This window comes from Gasterosteus aculeatus, chromosome 3 (assembly GCF_964276395.1).
Source record: "Gasterosteus aculeatus chromosome 3, fGasAcu3.hap1.1, whole genome shotgun sequence".
NCBI classification, from domain to species: Eukaryota; Metazoa; Chordata; class Actinopteri; order Perciformes; family Gasterosteidae; genus Gasterosteus; species Gasterosteus aculeatus.
In genome coordinates, this window is record NC_135690.1 from 14223094 (window position 1) to 14240424 (window position 17331).

The 17331-nt window shown below is 43.2% G+C and overlaps 1 protein-coding gene across 1 annotated transcript; it reads left to right on the forward strand.

The window, feature by feature from the left end:
* Positions 1 to 1458: 1458 nt before the first annotated feature.
* On the forward strand, positions 1459 to 4617 carry neurod6b (neuronal differentiation 6b). Its single transcript, XM_040171214.2, has 2 exons — positions 1459 to 1734; positions 2083 to 4617. The coding sequence occupies exon 2, from the start codon at positions 2088 to 2090 to the stop codon at positions 3090 to 3092; it is 1005 nt and encodes a 334-aa protein (XP_040027148.2). The 5' UTR covers positions 1459 to 1734; positions 2083 to 2087; the 3' UTR covers positions 3093 to 4617.
* The last annotated feature ends 12714 nt before the right edge of the window (positions 4618 to 17331 follow it).

The window sequence follows — 17331 nt, forward strand, 5'->3', positions numbered from 1 at the left end:
GCTGCAGCTATGAAATCGAATCGGATTAATTAAAAAAAGTAATATTTGAAGTTGTATATAAATGAATTGTTGTTTGCAGCAACACTTAAAAATAAGGACGTGTACCCATTATGTCTTTTTCTCTCTTTTATACTCTTTTCTACTTTTCTACTGAATATCTTTATGTTTTGTCAGTTGAACAGTCAACAACATTTTCTGCACATGAATAAATATTTAAACTTAACTTACCTTAAATGTTACGTAATACAACACGTACAGAAGCAGCTTAGACAGTAGTGTGGAGACGCCTTTACTTACTTGGGAGGCCCATAATCCCAACAGCTGCATTTAGTTAGAGTTATTAAACTCATCAAGATCCTCTGATTAATACAACAAAAATATGTTGTTTGTTAGTACCTGCAGGATGACACAAGAAGTGTTTTCTGGTCTGAAGCATCTATTGGCACGTCTGTTATACAAAAGAGCTACAAACTACCAAAGCTTTGGGATGCAACACGGCCACGTTTAAGGTTGGGTTACTTTAAAGCAAGACAAATACCTGGTTAGGCCAAAGGTCATATTTGGGTTAGAACAAGTAGTACAACATAACCAAGAAAGCTGCAGAGCTTAATCGTGTAGAATTACACAAATGCTGTTTGTGGTCATTTGCTGAAATGAGAATATTACGGTTTAAAAATGAAATTCAATGAAATGTCGACTCCTCCCTTTGCCACGAACAGTGCTGCTCTGTGAGAGAAGGAATACCATCATTTTGTTTTGCAAACAAAGGTGGACGACCTCTGGGTCACTTTAACCCCATTGAGGTCTAACTTCCTGTTCGACCTCTTATTTATTTCACACATTTGGGTTTTGGGAATAGTTGGTGCTGCATACAAAGCTGGACGTGTCCATCCTTGTTTTACAGATGTGGTTTGAGACCTCGCCATCAGTTCAACATCCCGAGCACGGGGAGCTAAAGCAGCTAACAGTACCTATATAATTTGGCTTTTTGTTTTCCTTCTTTTTCCTGCCAGAAATGCATTTATAATTGGTTTAATTTAATGTAATGTAAATATATTGAATAGAGTTTAGGGGCAGGTCTCAATGGCTTGTAAACTCATTTGATTTATGTTCTACACCTTTAACATTACCAGATTGTGCAAATACAAGTTAGGACCAAAACACAAGAGTGTCTCCATCTTTCTGTCCGTCCGTCTGTCTCACCTGTTGAGGATGACTGAAAAACCGCACATCCGGACAAAAAGACACGCGCGTTTACGTTTCTTTCACGGGGAGACGCAGATATTAGTTGTTATCCCTCTCCAGTTTGTGTTTTTGACGGTAAACGCGGGCCTCCCGGTGCCCATTACCGGAGCTGCCAGATGATCGGTTCGCAATGGAGGTCCCGTGGGACACCGAGCACGTGGTCTCGGCTGCCACAAGACGTCAGCGGCAGATGGCACGGGTACCCGCTGCTGGCACGGGTGTCATTCCTCAAAGAGAGAGGGAAGGGGAAGAGAGTGGGAGAGAGGGAGAGAGAGAGAGTGGGAGAGGGAGTGAGGGGGAGAGAAGAGGACAAGCACAACGCAGCAAGTCAAGAGGAAAGGAGAGTGGAAAGGAGAGAGGAAAGGAGAGAGGAAAGGAGAGCGCGCAGGTTTCAGCTTTTCCCTTTTAACGCTGTTTTCTAAGAAAGGAACCTGCATCACAGATTCAGAGGAGATATTTGGGAACATGCAAGGTGCACGCTGACCTGAGGTTAGTAGCTTATCCTCCTTATTGATATGCTGTATTGCTTATTATTGCATTAAGAAATAGTGTTGAAATGTGTGTTTTGTGCAAAAAAAATAAACCAAAAAAAGCCATTTTTTAATGACGTATCATTACCAAAAAGCATGTGATTAGGCTTAAAACATTTTCATACCTTAAGACCATGAAGTTGAGTGTCTTTGAAAAGGTAGCAACCTGTGACATTGGCCTCACTGGCCAATTGCCCCCCCCCCTCCTCATGGGAGGACCCATTCACAAGGTAATTACCACCTTCAGCGAGACATCGCTGTAGTTCTGCGTCCTCATAGGTGTGGCGCTTTGGCTTTGATTTGACAGGAAATATGTTGACGCTGCCATTCGAGGAACCTCATTTGATGTGTGAGCAGCGGTTTGGTGCCAATTATCCCCGGGAAGGCTTACCGGAGAGTCTGGAGAAGGAGCGAAAAAACGACGCGGACAGTTCCAACTCAGACATGCGGGAGGCCGAGGACGACATCTCCGACAGGGAGGAGGACGAAAGGGACGGCGACCAGGACGACGACGGGCTTCCGAAAAAGCGGGGCCCGCGGAAAAAGAGGCCCGGTAAGTCGGAGACGGACAGGTCCAAAGTGCGGCGCCACGAGGCGAACGCCCGGGAGCGCAGCCGGATGCACGGCTTGAACGACGCGCTGGAGAGCCTGCGCAAAGTCGTGCCGTGCTACTCAAAAACTCAAAAACTGTCCAAGATCGAGACCCTCAGACTGGCTAAAAATTACATCTGGGCCCTGTCAGAGACCCTGAGCGCCGGGAAGAGACCGGACCTCCTCGCCTTCGTGCAGACTTTGTGCAAAGGATTATCCCAGCCCACCACCAACTTGGTGGCGGGTTGTTTGCAGCTGAACGCGAGGAATTTCCTCACAGACCACAACGGGGAGGTCATGTTCTCTGGCCGGGCGCCCTACGACGCCATGTACTCGTACCCCGGCTCGGACGTGAACACGCCCCCCGGCCACAGCGCGGGCAGCTTGGACAGCGGCGCCAAGCCCTTCAGACACTACAGCTACAGCGGCGCGTACGAGCCCTACTACGAGAACCCGTCCCCGGAGGGCGGCAGTCCGCATTTCGACGGCCAGATGAGCCCACCGATGAACTTTAACGGGATTTTCTCCCTGAAACACGACGAGCCGCCGGAGTACGGCAAAGGCGGCCACTATGGCATGCGCTACTGCGGCGCGCCGGGGCGCGCGGCTCTTGCGCACAACTCCATGTACCGAGTCTCCCCGGAGGGCCGTTTCCCGTACGACCTGCACGTCCGCGGCCAGTCGTTCCAAGCACAGGGGGAAGTCAATGGCTCCTTCCACAACTAATCAATCAGCTGGACGGAGTCCACGTTTCAGAAGCGATGCAATGTCCCTGTCCCCCCCCACCCCACCGCGCAGACGCCGAGAGCGGACAACGGAATGGACTCCAGACACCGATGCACTGAATGCCCGTTTGATCCGTTCGTTTTACCGTGAATGTGCAGTCTCGGGTTTGTTTGAAACACGTTTAAATTTGATATGACGATTTCACCTGTTCTCAAATTTGTCGAGGACAACAACAACAGCAACAAAAAAATGTTTGTTTTGAAAACAAATGCAATGACTTCAATTTGAAGTCATTTTAAAGACAACATGAAAAGGTTTACTTTAGAGAACTTCGTTAAAGATGCAGGTTTTGGGCAAATAGTTTACAACTAGTGCATTTTTTTTTGTTAATTGCTTGACATTAGAGTAATTTAAAAGTGATACAAACAATAATGAATTAGATGTTTCTGCTTATTTAATAATGTTCACAGGAGTCACTGAAATGATTTTCATGGAGAAATAAAATCAGCTACCGGGGAAGAACAATCTAACGACGTTTCACCTCATCAGGGAAGTTTGCTGAGACATGATTGGAGTCCAGATATTCAGTCTGTTAGCAATAAAGGTAAATTTAGCTATGCAAGGCAGCCAGATGCAATCTTTGCGTATAAAAATGAAATAATGCTATTTCCACTCACAAGGCGTTTCTCATAATCTAATGAAAAATGATCACAATTACACGAATTACAATTAACTATTTTTTAAAAGCCAGTTTGGACACCTGCACGTGTTTACAAGACCTGATGATGATGATGATGATGTCATCTGAACTGGTCTTATGAATACAGGAAGTTGTGGAACAAAAATACTAAACGCATTTGTATTTGGAGTAAATAGTGTGGTAACGAGGTGAATGTAAATTATTGTATTTATTTATTTAAGCTTATTTATTATAAGTCCTTCAATTTGAATGTGGATAATATATTATTAAATTATGTACAATTAAAAAGTGTTACGGTTTTATGTGAATTTCCATACATTTAGAATTGGCTTACGTTGCATTGTTGTGTATTTCACCGCAGCTGGAAGGGAAGTCATTTTGCGTGAAGTGAAGTAAGTGTTTCACGAATCTGAACAACATGCCTTAAAAAAGAGACGATGGCCATCGATATGCAACGATATGACAGTTTTGGATAGTTTGATGTGAACTTTTTACACTTTCTTGTTCTCGCCGAAGAGCAGCTGTAATGCACTTCATGTATTTCTGCACAATGTTGGTGACTGTACTCATAAATCCAGTTCATTTTGTAACTTTACCCGAATGATGAATTGCTTTTTGGATGATTTTTTTTGTCTCTCTCTCACTCACAGAAGCACACATGCACCTTTACACACACACACACACACACACACACACACACACACACACACACACACACACATCCACGCAAACTCCTAAAAACTCGTTATGGATCGAAATACTCGTGAAGTAAGGTGTTCATGTTTTGTGATGTGTTTGTCGCAATAAAAGTAAGAGGCGGTCAGACTTCTGTTGCAGCTTTTCTCTGTTAAAATGATGGACAGCAGAAGGCGATTTTTTTTAGATTAATGAATCAAGGTAAAATTAAAACGCCCCGGCTGTAATAGGATCTATTTATCATCATTGGTTTCATTTTTAATAATCTTTCATTACCTCTGTTTTTTTCGCTGCCAAATGTGGTTCCATAAAAGGCCTTTTGTATCAACATAAGATTTATATGTTTGTAAAAGTGTATTTTCAAAATGATTGTCTTGAACGACACTAAATGTTTTAGCCTTACTTAATTTTATTTTTATTTTTAAATCAAACAGTTAACGTTATATAGATATATGTGAAACGTTACGCCAATGTGACGCAGAGATCTGAAATTATTTACGTGAAAAAAAAGGCCGGTCGACATCATTTGATTTCATTTCATTCGATCAGATTTCTGATGAGGCAAATGATGGCCAAGAGGCATTGGATGTCAGCCAGAGATCCCAGTCCTCCCAGTGCGAGGAGACGCGCTGGTAGTCTGATCCCTGAGGACGCGGCTCCTTCTGTCGACGTGGTCGCACGCTCCGAATGGACAAAAGGGACAAAAGGGAAACGTTCATTTAAAAACAATCAAATCCTCTTTCGCCGCGCGTTCCTGCTCTATTTTTTTTTTAAATAATAAATGATAAAGCAAATAGTGTAGTCATCCGGGTTAAAATAAATGTATACGCAATTTGATTTGTTTATTAGTTTTACTAACTAAACATCGCCGGCTGGATTAACTGGTTTATTTTACGTTTCAAACACCAACACAAATCCGTTTTCTTTAAACCGGGTTTATTAAAAGAGTGAATGCGCAAAGTTCACCGCGTTCACCTCACGAAGTTACACGCATGCGCCATTTAATCACGTCGTCAACAGGTAGCAACCCGAATCCATAAACGAGTAAAACAGCTCAGGAGCCAAACGCTGTTCATTTAAAGCAATGCAAACAGAAATTGAAACGTAACCAACAATTTAATCAAATTTCACCACAAGAAAAAAAACCAATAAAACAACAACCTACAATCTTTCACCATGACTTTTTGGGAAATGTTTCATATGAAAGGGACTTTCGGGGACCAATCGTGTGAGAAAGATGTGATCACATGAGCAAAAAGACAGGTGAGTTTAACAAGGCCTGTGGGAGAAGAAGGATACGAATGCATGTACACATTTGACAAAAGATAAAGAACAATAAAGTCCTGTCAAGACAATTAAAAAGAAACCAAGCAGGAAGAGAAGTGAACCTTTCAGCATTTATTTAATTCTATGGAATTTGAGCTTCAAATGATCACAGAGTTCTGGTTTCTGAAGGGGAATTCAGGGCCGTTATGTATCCTTTTCCATTTATATTTATTTTTTACAGATGTTCATTGCAGTCTAATAAAAGCCTTGAGAATATTCTAACAAACTAAAAGAATGACCGCTAAAAACTACGGAAGCCTAATGGAGATTTCTCGCATTCTCGCAATAATTCCGTTTTAGAGAACTCAAACCAGAATCGTGACAGCATTTCAAAATGAGCCGTGATTTAATTAAGAAATATGCTTTTGGTGATTTTTTTCTTTCTTCCGGTAGTCAAGACAAGAAATCTGCGAAATCACAAATTCAACAAACATTGAGGGTTTTTTTTTATCCCAGAAATCCTACTGTCTTCATTCCCCCACTTAAGCTTCTCTCCCACTATATCATCATAAAACTGGAGGACTGGGTTACTGGAGGTCCCTTTGGGGCCCTAAAAGCACCTCTTTAGCCCCCCCCCCCCCCCCATCATCACAGGTCTTCCTTATCCCATTGACTGGAATTCTCACCATGTCAGTCTTACTAGTTGTTCAACCGGGCTGTGTGTGTGTGTGTGTGTGTGTGTGTGTGTGTGTGTGTGTGTGTGTGTGTTTGTCAGAAGAGATCCAATCCCTCTTGGGGCCTCACAGAGAGGCTGACGAGGGTGAGGAGGAGGAAGGACTTGGAGGAGGAGGAGGAGGAGGAGGAGGAGGAGGAGGAGGAGGAAGGAGGAGGAGGAAGGGGGATGGAGGGTCACACCCATAGGCGTGCAGCAGTTTAGGACGGGGTCAAACGTGTACACGTACCCCTACATGCATGCAGCTCATTAATCTGTGCGGAGAGAGCGAGGGAGAGAGAGAGAGAGAGGGGGGGGGAGAAAGAAGTATAGAAAGAGAGAGAGAGAGAGAGAGAGAGAGAGAGAGAGAGAGAGAGAGAGAGAGAGAGAGAGAGAGAGAGTGAGCATATGGCACGGCTCTGTGTGGGAGGTGAAGGACAGGAATGGGGGATGTATATCGCGAAGAGGTGAATTTGCAATCTGAGATGTGGTATCGCAATTAGTGCAAAACAAACACTGTGTTTCTATTGGAATAAGTTGCAGAAGGAAACACCTCAGAAGTTGAGCAAAGTTTCGTGCGTTCACCCGTAACACACACATATACACACACAAAAGCATTTTTTATTTATTTTTATAATATACTATGGTGATTTATTGTAATCAGGAGCTTTTTTTTCTGCAATATCTGGAAATCCGAGCAACAGTCAAGAAAAAAATGAAAATAATGTTTGAGCGCCACGTCGGCAAGCGTCCTCAAATTTTGTACTATTCCCAAGCCCCAGATGGTGTGGGACGGGAAACGTTTCCCCATTAAATTCCTAATAATCATTTCTCCTGCGGAATCGGGGGTGGCGGCAGTGGGGATGGAGGAGGGTGGGGTGCGAGTCTGTGTGTGTGTGCGGCCGTGAAGTGAGGATTGGGTTTGTGGGTGAGGGGAGTAGAGGGATTTGGTGTTTTAATTAGACAGATTTAAGGAGCTGAACCCCCCTCTCAAAATGTGTGTGTGTGTGTGTGTGTGTGGAGAGGGACTCACTCGTATTCATTTATGCTTACAATTCTGTGCGTGTGGGCGCATGTGTGAAAGAATTACACATATGAGTAAAGACGTGTGTTTGCGCGTGTGGCTGCGTGTCTGTTGCAGGTCACGGCAGGGCTGCTGCTGCGGCAGAGGAGACCTGACACTCCGGCACTGTGGGCCAGGATCTCATTAACGTGTCAGATTGGTGGATCAGTCTCTCTGGCAGCCGGCCCGGCCTCTCACAGGAAGTACTTTCTCTCTATCTGTGAACTTGGCACTGAGAGGTTAGGGAGGAAGGAGGAGGGGAGGATGAGTGGAATATATTGGCCTGGAGGACAGGGGGAGAGAAAGAGGCATTAATTATAATATTTGGTCAGATTGGATAAATATTGGGTGAAGGATTGTGCTTTAAGAGCTGCTTTTATCCGTGCCGGGGAAATGAATGAGTTATGAATAGGCGCACGGTGATGGAGGAGGACCGGCTTCTGCACTCGCACTACTTTGGAGGTGGAGATTTGCTTAGCATGCGACAGCAGCATCTGTCTCGGCATCACCTTTGTGCATTGTGCTCTTTGTCTGGGGGTTCTCCGACCGGGTGGGTGCACGAGATACTGCGCGTGGCGGCGGCGTGAGAGAGTACGGGGCGGGTTTTGGAGCAGGTGGGAAGCATACAGGGGTGTGATCCTCTGACACCCCAGCAACACCCTATTTCGAGGCATATTGAGAGACACACGGGTGCTACAGGGTGAAGTGGCATCGATTCCCTCGACTGTGAACAGGAGGAGTATGACATTGTGCGATATAGATCAAATCTAAAGTTCTAAATAATTTGAACACGATAAACATGGTCTATCTTTGAATAATTAGTTAGTTTTCAATAAAGTGCATCATTTCAAAGAGAAATTGACAATTTGACATTCGTCTCTGGCTGACTGATAGCTAACTAGCTTGGTAGCTAGTATTTGATGCTAGCTACATTGCTCTCAGCAGCTCGCTTGTCCACAATTTAGTGGTGCGAAGTTTTAAAATGTACCAATACCCGAATCCAGGGCTTTATTTGGAAAAAACGCCGTCGAGAGGTCGAGCAATTGGGAGGCGAGTCGGTGGCGGCTTGCTCAATGAGGCCGAGCACCCATGAAGAGCACCGAGCGCTGAAGCCAATTTTAGGTTGTTGCCAAATGGTGGATTGAAACGTCTGGGTGTGTCATGTGATGCAACGGAACCCAAAAATACTTCCCCCAATAGATTTACATTGGGAAAGAGATCTGCAGGATATTTCTTTATTAATTTATTAAGTTTTTAAAAGTACCTATCACCGAATCCTGAGTTAATCATATTCCTCCACTAGAAGGAAGTCATATAATTTAATATTATAACACTTTAAGACACAAATACATATTTTCTTGTTGAATGTTCAGTGTTTTCTGAGCCTATACCTCCACTCCCTGCGTGGGTATTTATAGCACATCATCACATTTACAACGGGAGGAAATGAAGAGACCGAGCGGAAGGAACAGGAAGCGCTCATGTTCTCGCTGTCTGGACACATTGATGAAGAAGCAGTGTGGAAAAACCGGGCAATTAAGAAGCCAAACCTTTTTGGGTCGCGTAATGACCACGGCCCGCGCCTCCAACGCTGCGTCCAGTTCTCTTCATGCGGCCGTTGGTGCAGCGACCGGCTGTGCAGATGCTTTTCATTAAGAAACAAAGCAGACGACTAATTGATTAAAACGTTTGAAATCAGTCGACACAAGTTGCTGATTCTTCAGCGAGAACTGAATATTCGTCAAAGTCAGCACATGACACAAATGCATAACGTTGCTTGGAAACACAGTCAGCTTTGTTGCTGAATAGTTACTGGAGGTTTCGAGGACACCGCTGCAGGTAAAAAGTTATAAGACAGAAAGATTTCCAGAACTATTTTAATTTTTTTTATTTCAAACTGGCATGCCAGGGCATTGGAAAGGTTCCTTTTCTCGATCCAAAACAATTTAAGAACATATTGGACATGTTGAACATAATGCTGATGATGATGTTGAACCTTAATCTTCTGTTTTGGGTCCTGAAGATCTCCTTCTAAACACCTCAAAAAGGATGCTTAACAATGCTTTATCCCATTGATATTTAATTTGACTGATATGATCAGATTGTTCAATCATGGAGAATCACCAAGCTTGTTCACAAGAGCAGGTTGGAACCTCTCAGGGTTTAACTCAAATAACCCCGTCAGATAACCTGCTTTCTTTTCTCTAAATCATGTCAGCTTTTTGTCACCATAATCTAATATGAATGTCCATGTGTGTGGAAAGAGATGACCACCGAGATTATATTGTACATTTTGGGTGTGATTACACAAAAATGGAATGAGCTTGGACAGAGATAGTTACATGGATAGGTAGATAAATAGATAGATGGATAGATACCTTTCTAAAGTTCCACTGACACTAATGTTCTACCACCATCATCCACGTTCCCATTTGGAAATGAGAAATCACCGACATTAAACATGTAAGAACAAGTAGGAACTTTCTCGGCTCATCTAGACTAATTATATAGCGCTTTGCGAGGAGTCATTAGGTACATAATTAACTATCTATTAGTATGGAGAAAGAATCCATTCATAATATCGATACTAAAAGAACTCGCTGCTCTTTCTTATCTCATAACGTATCGTTTCATAATCACTCCTCCTTTGGATTAATAAGAATCTTGATCGACCATCTAATATCGCTCAGTTCAGATGAGGCAACCAGTGCAGCGCTACACTTTCCCTGTGGGCGATGAATGCAGCGTCTAATGAAAAACTTCATATTGAGGCCGTTCCCTTCTCTGAGTTGGATTTGTTTGTAAAATAAAATTCGGTACACAAGCATCAGCTGGCCAAGAGCATCAACAAACAACAATGTGCATCCGCAAAATCCAATGAATCTTTTTGTTACTGTTGTTTCTTTTCTCCAATGAAGAGATTACTTGTTTTCAGTTTCACACTGTCGACACGCAGATTCATATTTTTTGAGGAGGTTACGACTGTAAAAAACGTCCCAACATGGCAGGAGAGTAATGTGATCTAAGTACGATCTCTCTGCCGCGGAACGTCTTCGCGTCTCTTTTTAGTATTCTAGTCCATTCTGCGCCATCACCAATCTGTCCCATACTGCCTTTCAAGCATTTCCTGTGGGACTCATGCTGTGTTCGCGAGGCCTCTCCCTCTCTTTTTCTCTCCCCCACACACGCACGCACACACACACACACGCACACATGCACATACTGTGTTGACTGCAGAGGGAAGTGAGCTGTCTGCGGAGGGTTGGATTCTTGGTGCTGGTCCAAAAATGTGTCACTCGGGACACGCATGGCCTGCTGGAGGCAGGAATTCTGTCGCTAATGGGCCCCGCAGCCGTCGGCACCACCTGGGGAAATGGGAGACGGGATGGATGGAGGGATGGAGGGAGGGATGGAGGGAGGGAGGGAAGGAGGGAGGGTGTGCAGCACAATGCGTTCATAACTAACAGGAGGGTGGTGTGTCTGTGTTTAATCTATCTATCTATCTATCTATCTATCTATCTATCTATCTATCTATCTATCTATCTATCTATCTATCTATCTATCTATCTATCTATCTATCTATCTATCTATCTATCTATCTATCTATCTATCCATCCATCCATCCATCCATCCATCCATCCATCTATCTATCTATCTATCTATCTATCTATCTATCTATCTATCTATCTATCTATCTATCTATCTATCTATCTATCTATCTATCTATCTATCTATCCCCATATTCTATCAGATGTAAACCAAGTAGTTTGCGTTCCATGTGTTCTTTGAACTTGTGAAATTAATGTATTTAGAAGGAAAAGTCAACATTTTTTTCCTGCCATGAAAGACAGCTTATAAAAAAACGTGAAGGCATAAACAGGCAGGGCAGGTGTTGACGATGCAAATGAAACGGATGACAGATGGTAAGCTTCGCGATTGCTCACTGTGCAGATAATGGATGGAGGTAATCAAATTCCTCTGAGGCTTTGGGACTTTCTTCAGAACTTTCTCATCAATTGCACCATCAAACAGTACCATCGTCAAATACATCCCCCTCTTCTACCTCAAAAGAAAGGATACATGCAAGTATTTATTTGTTGATAGACTCGCCCTAAGTTCTGCGGTTAATGTTTAAAAGACACTTTTCTGTTAATGTTTGTGGAACTGACAGACCGAAGATCAAGTCCCTAGAACAGGGTTGTTTATGTTTGTGTGCGTGTGTGTGTGTGTGTGTGTGTGTGTGTGTGTGTGCGGCTTAGCGGGGGATCAGACGACACGTTTTAAAAATGTACTGCAGCTATTCTAGAAAAGAAACAACCGCACCAGCGGGCCAACAAAGCAAGCCTGCAGGGGAGAGTCTGCTGTTTCCATCCGTGCAAACCCTCCTTTCATGCTCTGTCATCGAAAGCTTTCGCCGATGTGCTCGCTCGAGCCGTGAGAGTTGTTGTTGTTACTTCAAAAAGAGAGGATCGCGAAAATGAGCATCTGATGTGTATTTTTCCCGTTTCGCACTTGGGGCGAAACGTGCCCGTGGTCCCCATCGGTGTGGTGACAGCCGTTGGAATTTTAGTAGAGTCGGCTTTGAAAGGTCAGTTTAATGGTCCGTTTGTGTTTGCAGTCGTCTTGCTTCAGTGGAAGCTTCAAAACAAAGAGGTTAAGACGGCGTAATAAACGACATCTTTTCACGACATCTCATTAAAATGGCAAAATGTCTTTAAATAAGGGTGGAAACTATTTCATAGCACAACTTATTCTCCAAATAATCCATCAAAACATTTCCGTATGAACTGATTCGCAGGCTTGGCCTGGCTGTTACAAGTACGGAAGACAAACAATGTTGTATCAGACAAGACCCGAAAATGCCAATTTTGTATCAGAAAAGCATTTTCCTGTCACAACACTCGAGAGCTGCAACAATTCTCCTTCACACTTCCAGCCATGATAACAGCTTCAAGTGTCAAACATATGTCTGCGGAAAAAGCGTAGGAGAAAGTATCACAGAGGCAAAGAGAAGAAAGTATGCTGAATATCACAAGATTTTATGTGTCAGGTGATGTTGTGTTTTTTTATGCGTGTTTTTTCTTCATGAATAAATGTGATAATTGCTCTTGCAAAAATCCAAGGACGGCGCACCATATTGATCATGCTAAAGGTGCAGAAGCATTTTGCCTGGCTTTTCCTTTTTTCATGCTGTTACAGTAACACCGGTTTCCTGGCAGACTGCTGCCCGGGAAGTGTCTCCTTCTAACGTCGCTCAGTGGCAGCGGGCGAAAACTCCATAACCGGAATGAGAAAACATTACAGGAAACATCCAGCACAAGCTTCCGTAAAATGACTTCCCACTGTTGTTCGGTGCCCAACCAGATCGAGGGCCACATACAGCCGAGTGAGTGTAATTAACTTTTTCACAACTCGTTTGGATAATCTCTTCCTCGGTTACCTTAGCTCGTGTGAAATTCCCAATTAACTATAACCCGGCAAAAAAAAAAAAGCATTCAACGCCACGTGAAATTTCTTAATGAATTCCTTTGTCTCTGACTGGCACAGATGAGGCATGAGAAAGGCACATGTACGGCGAGCGTATTACTTAGGCAAGCCCATGTGATGGTGCCCGTTCACGGCTGACGGAGCGTTGGTATCCTCGGGCACGGCTGCCAAGCTGCCAGTCTGTGCCGTCACACCTTGCTGCCTTTAAAGATTGCCCTGCAGAGACGGGGAGAGGGGGTGTGTGTGTGGGGGGGGGGGGGGGCCTCGCGTTTTAACAACGCACAGTCTGGCAACCCAGGAGGGTTTACGACTCGGGATCGGTGCCAAGAACTGCCCACCAGAGAGAGAAGGGGGGTTGTGGGGGGGTGAAGGTAGACGGGGTGGGAGGATGCAAGGAGATATGGGTATGAAGCACACATTAACGCATGGTGTGTGTGCATGAATGTGTGCATCTGAAAGCTTCCGCTGTACTGGTGTGTGTGTGTGTGTGTGAGGAGAGGCAGAAGGGTCCAATAGTAGGGTGTATATCCAACAAAACTGTATCGTAAATCAATTCATCAGGCGTTCGCTGTGACATGTTAGGGGAAAGAGAAAAGTGTCTGTACCCTCAACAACATGCACACACACACACACACACACACACACACACACACACACACACACACACACACACACACACACACACACACACACTCACTGCCTTTTCTCAGTAATCCACACAAATGGCAGTGGATGGCAGAATGTAAATGAGCTGGTTATTACACAGCAACGTTCATCAAGCTGAGCTGGAAAGACTTCAATGGCCCTGATGAATATGCATGCAAATTTGTTAATTAAGTTAATTATTCTGCTGAAAATTCATTTGTCTTCCCAAGGACATTTCTGCGATGATTTTAACATGTTTCCACCATTAGTCATGCACGGTGCTATTGAGAATCACTTCTGCTCACCTTTTGGAAAGTTGCGGCCAAAAAAAGGGGAGAACAGAGCACCTACGAGGAGGAGGAGGAGGAGGAGGAGGAGGAAGAGGAGGAGGGCCCAAGCAGGTAGAGGACAACATATCAGGGGCGTGGAGTGTGTTTGGAGGTAGACGGCAGCTGGTGCAGCCTGAGGATAAGGACGGGGAAGCCAAAAAGCGTGGTCTGTTGGATATTAGCTCAGTGGGTACAGCGCCGAAGAGCCGCAGCCGCGTCTGGAGGTCCACTTCCCATCGGGTCCGTTCCAAGCTGAAAACGTTTTTCATTCACAGCACCGCCGAGCACTTTGCACCGAAACGTTTATCTACTCGGTTTTGTTTCATGTGTAGTGGACAGAAACGGGCGTGAGGTTACATTCTTTACAGTTTACTGCAAAAGTTCAATGAATAAATAAATACACGCTTTGATGGATTGATTTGCTCATTTTAATGTAAATCCTACTATATAACAAAGGCCTCAGGAGTAGAAACAGTGTGATACAGTGTTAGAGTGATTCTACCGGTGTTGTTGGCTATAATGTTCACCAATATTTACACAATTGCTGTCATTTTTGTGCCGTGTCATCAAACTGAATTATAATCCTCTTCAACAACTATTTTTTAATTACTTGTCTTTTATTGATAAAAGGTTTATGTTGATTTCATATATTTTCGCTTATTTTAACCCAAACTAATTTTGGTTTGTGTTTTCAAAACATATATTGTTTTCTGTGTTTACTTTGTCAGGTAACTTTTATTCTGAGGATAACAAATGGCACAATTAAGCAATTTCAACCAATTTGGACAAAAGCCAAATATCTGATGTGAGGGTAAGACACAATAAATCAGATGAAATATCAGGAGAATGCAGATATCAGCGATATAATCTTTTTAAACATAAATTGCAGGTTTATTCCCACCAAGAGGTTACTTCTCGTTGACAATCCTTCACCAGTGGTTCTCCACCACGTCACCATGAAGCAAAAAAGATACATGGAAAACTAGTCAACCAGAAAAAGTAAAAGTTCCAAAGCGAAAGAGAAACAATTGAAAAAAAGTGGATAAAAAAAAATCCAGATGGGAAAAATATAGCAGGAAACATCAGGATGATACATCAAATGGCCAGTCTTACACCAGGCAGCTCAGCCTTTGCAGTCGCTTTAGTCTGGCTATCCAGATGTTTGATTTGTTAATTAAGTCTTCATCGCATTTAATCAATGTATTTTCTTCAGTCCGTCAACAGCAGGTAAGTAGAGGACGGCGACCCTGAAATAGAGACAGGCTGCTTTGGTTCCTTGTGATGAACATTTGTGTTTATAAAAACTCATGCAGCCCCAAAAAGTCTGTGACTGAAAGAAAACAAAGAACGAATCGTATACTGAGAATATAACATAGTCCCACTCTGTCTAAACTCTTTGTGCATGTAGATCGTTATCAATAATCCAGTAGTGCTGAAACAAACAGCATCCCGCCAATACCCATGTCCCCTCTAGTGGAGAAAAGAAGCACTGCATTGGCAAAACAAGGCCGAGGAGGCAGAATGGCAGCTATCCGTTATTCATTTTTACATCTCTTAAGAATGTTCTGCAAAGCACGTCACCTTCCTGGACTCGTGATTGAGCAAAGTACAGATGTGTTTGATCCCTGTGAGTGAAAAAGTGAATCTCATCCTCTTTTCAAACATTCTATTCCCATGACAAGTTCAATCAGGATGAGGTGCATTAGCAAAATGTCATACATGCCAGTTTATGTCGTACATGTATTCAGTCATTCATTATTTGTTCACTAAAACAGTTGTTTCCGATGATAAGGCTGACACACCCAATTGATTTGCTCGCATTTTCCTGACGGTCCAGATTAACAGGCGATAGGACTTTATTAGCAACGTGCACAAAATACACACACGTTTTCACAATTTCAAGGCATCAATTAAATTCACATATGGTTGGGGTAATTATCGTTGCAGATAACTGGAATTAAAGAGGAGAAATCAATGTGAAAAAAAGAGGGTGAGGTGCCCTGGAGAAATGAAGAGCAGGGAGTGAACGTTAGGGCCAGGGAGTGCTACGAGCAGACACCGCGTAAGAAAACAACAACAGCTGTTTAGCTTGTGGCTAAAAACAGGATGGAACAACAACACCATTTGCTAAGAAAATGATCCGGGGAAAGATATTGTACTGACTCGCAGATATGAAATAGGATGCCTTAGATGGCCTTTTCCATTTTATCTCCATCTGGTGTGTTTTCTTCTGTGTTGCTCCATTTTTTTTTTTTTTTTTTATCCTCCATGATTTTTGATGCCATTAATTCTTATAATAAATTCCCTGCATATTGTTTTATTTGCATGTTAAAGACACAAATCCCCCCTAAAGCGCATTCGGAGTCCTTTTCCTTACAGCTGAAACTTCGTTACAAGGTAAAATGCATCTCAGAAACGCTTTAAGGGACAAAAAACAAACTCGTAAATTGTTGTAACACGAGGAACTTGTGCAAGATGGTGGGAAGGCTGTTCCCTAAACTGCCTCGTATACGTGCAGTGCATGTTTGAATCGTATCTATTCAGACCTATTTCAACTGGATTAAGACTAAATTAGTTACTTGTATTGATTGTTAGCCAAATGTATTGCTGTGATTGCTCACACTTATAAAAACTCTCTGCCGAAGCCTGCCAGAGAGTGTGTGAGCGTACCAGTGACTGCTCTGCCCTTGACTTCTATCCATTCATCCAAGCGTGCTGGATGGTTTAGTTAATTAAGCTTAATCTACCCCCCGAGACAGATATGAGTGCTGTTACAGCGGCCCGCTGAGGTATCCCTGTGCTCTCTTCTCTGGACCTCCCCGTGGAGCCGCCAGGGGCCCGCGCTACTCAACCATGTTCAAGTACACGGACGGGGCTCTGGAGAAACACGTCACGTGTAGATAGAGTTAAGGAACATTTGGACTACAGAAGAGGAACCAAAACAGGTTTGTGAAATAATGGAGTTAAATGACTAAAACGGTTTGAGTTGATGTCACACATACATTTAAAGAAACCCAACCAAAAGCAAGTTGAAGCGGGAGCACAAGGTTAATAGAGGTTAATTGATTTATTGACCTAATCTTTCGCAAAAATACAGATATTTACATAAATTAATAAGAAACATTAAGCAACTTGTGTGTAAAAGATCAATTTTCCAAATGCATGCTTGATTCACAAATAGATAATAATCAAAACATACAAATGCTTTATAAGTGTTTGTCTGTGATTTACAAGAGCGCCAATCCCACTTTGATTAAATAATAATGATGTTATCACAAATGTGTAGTTCATCCTGTACTTCCCCATGTGATCAACAATCATCACATTAACGTCGAAGCGTG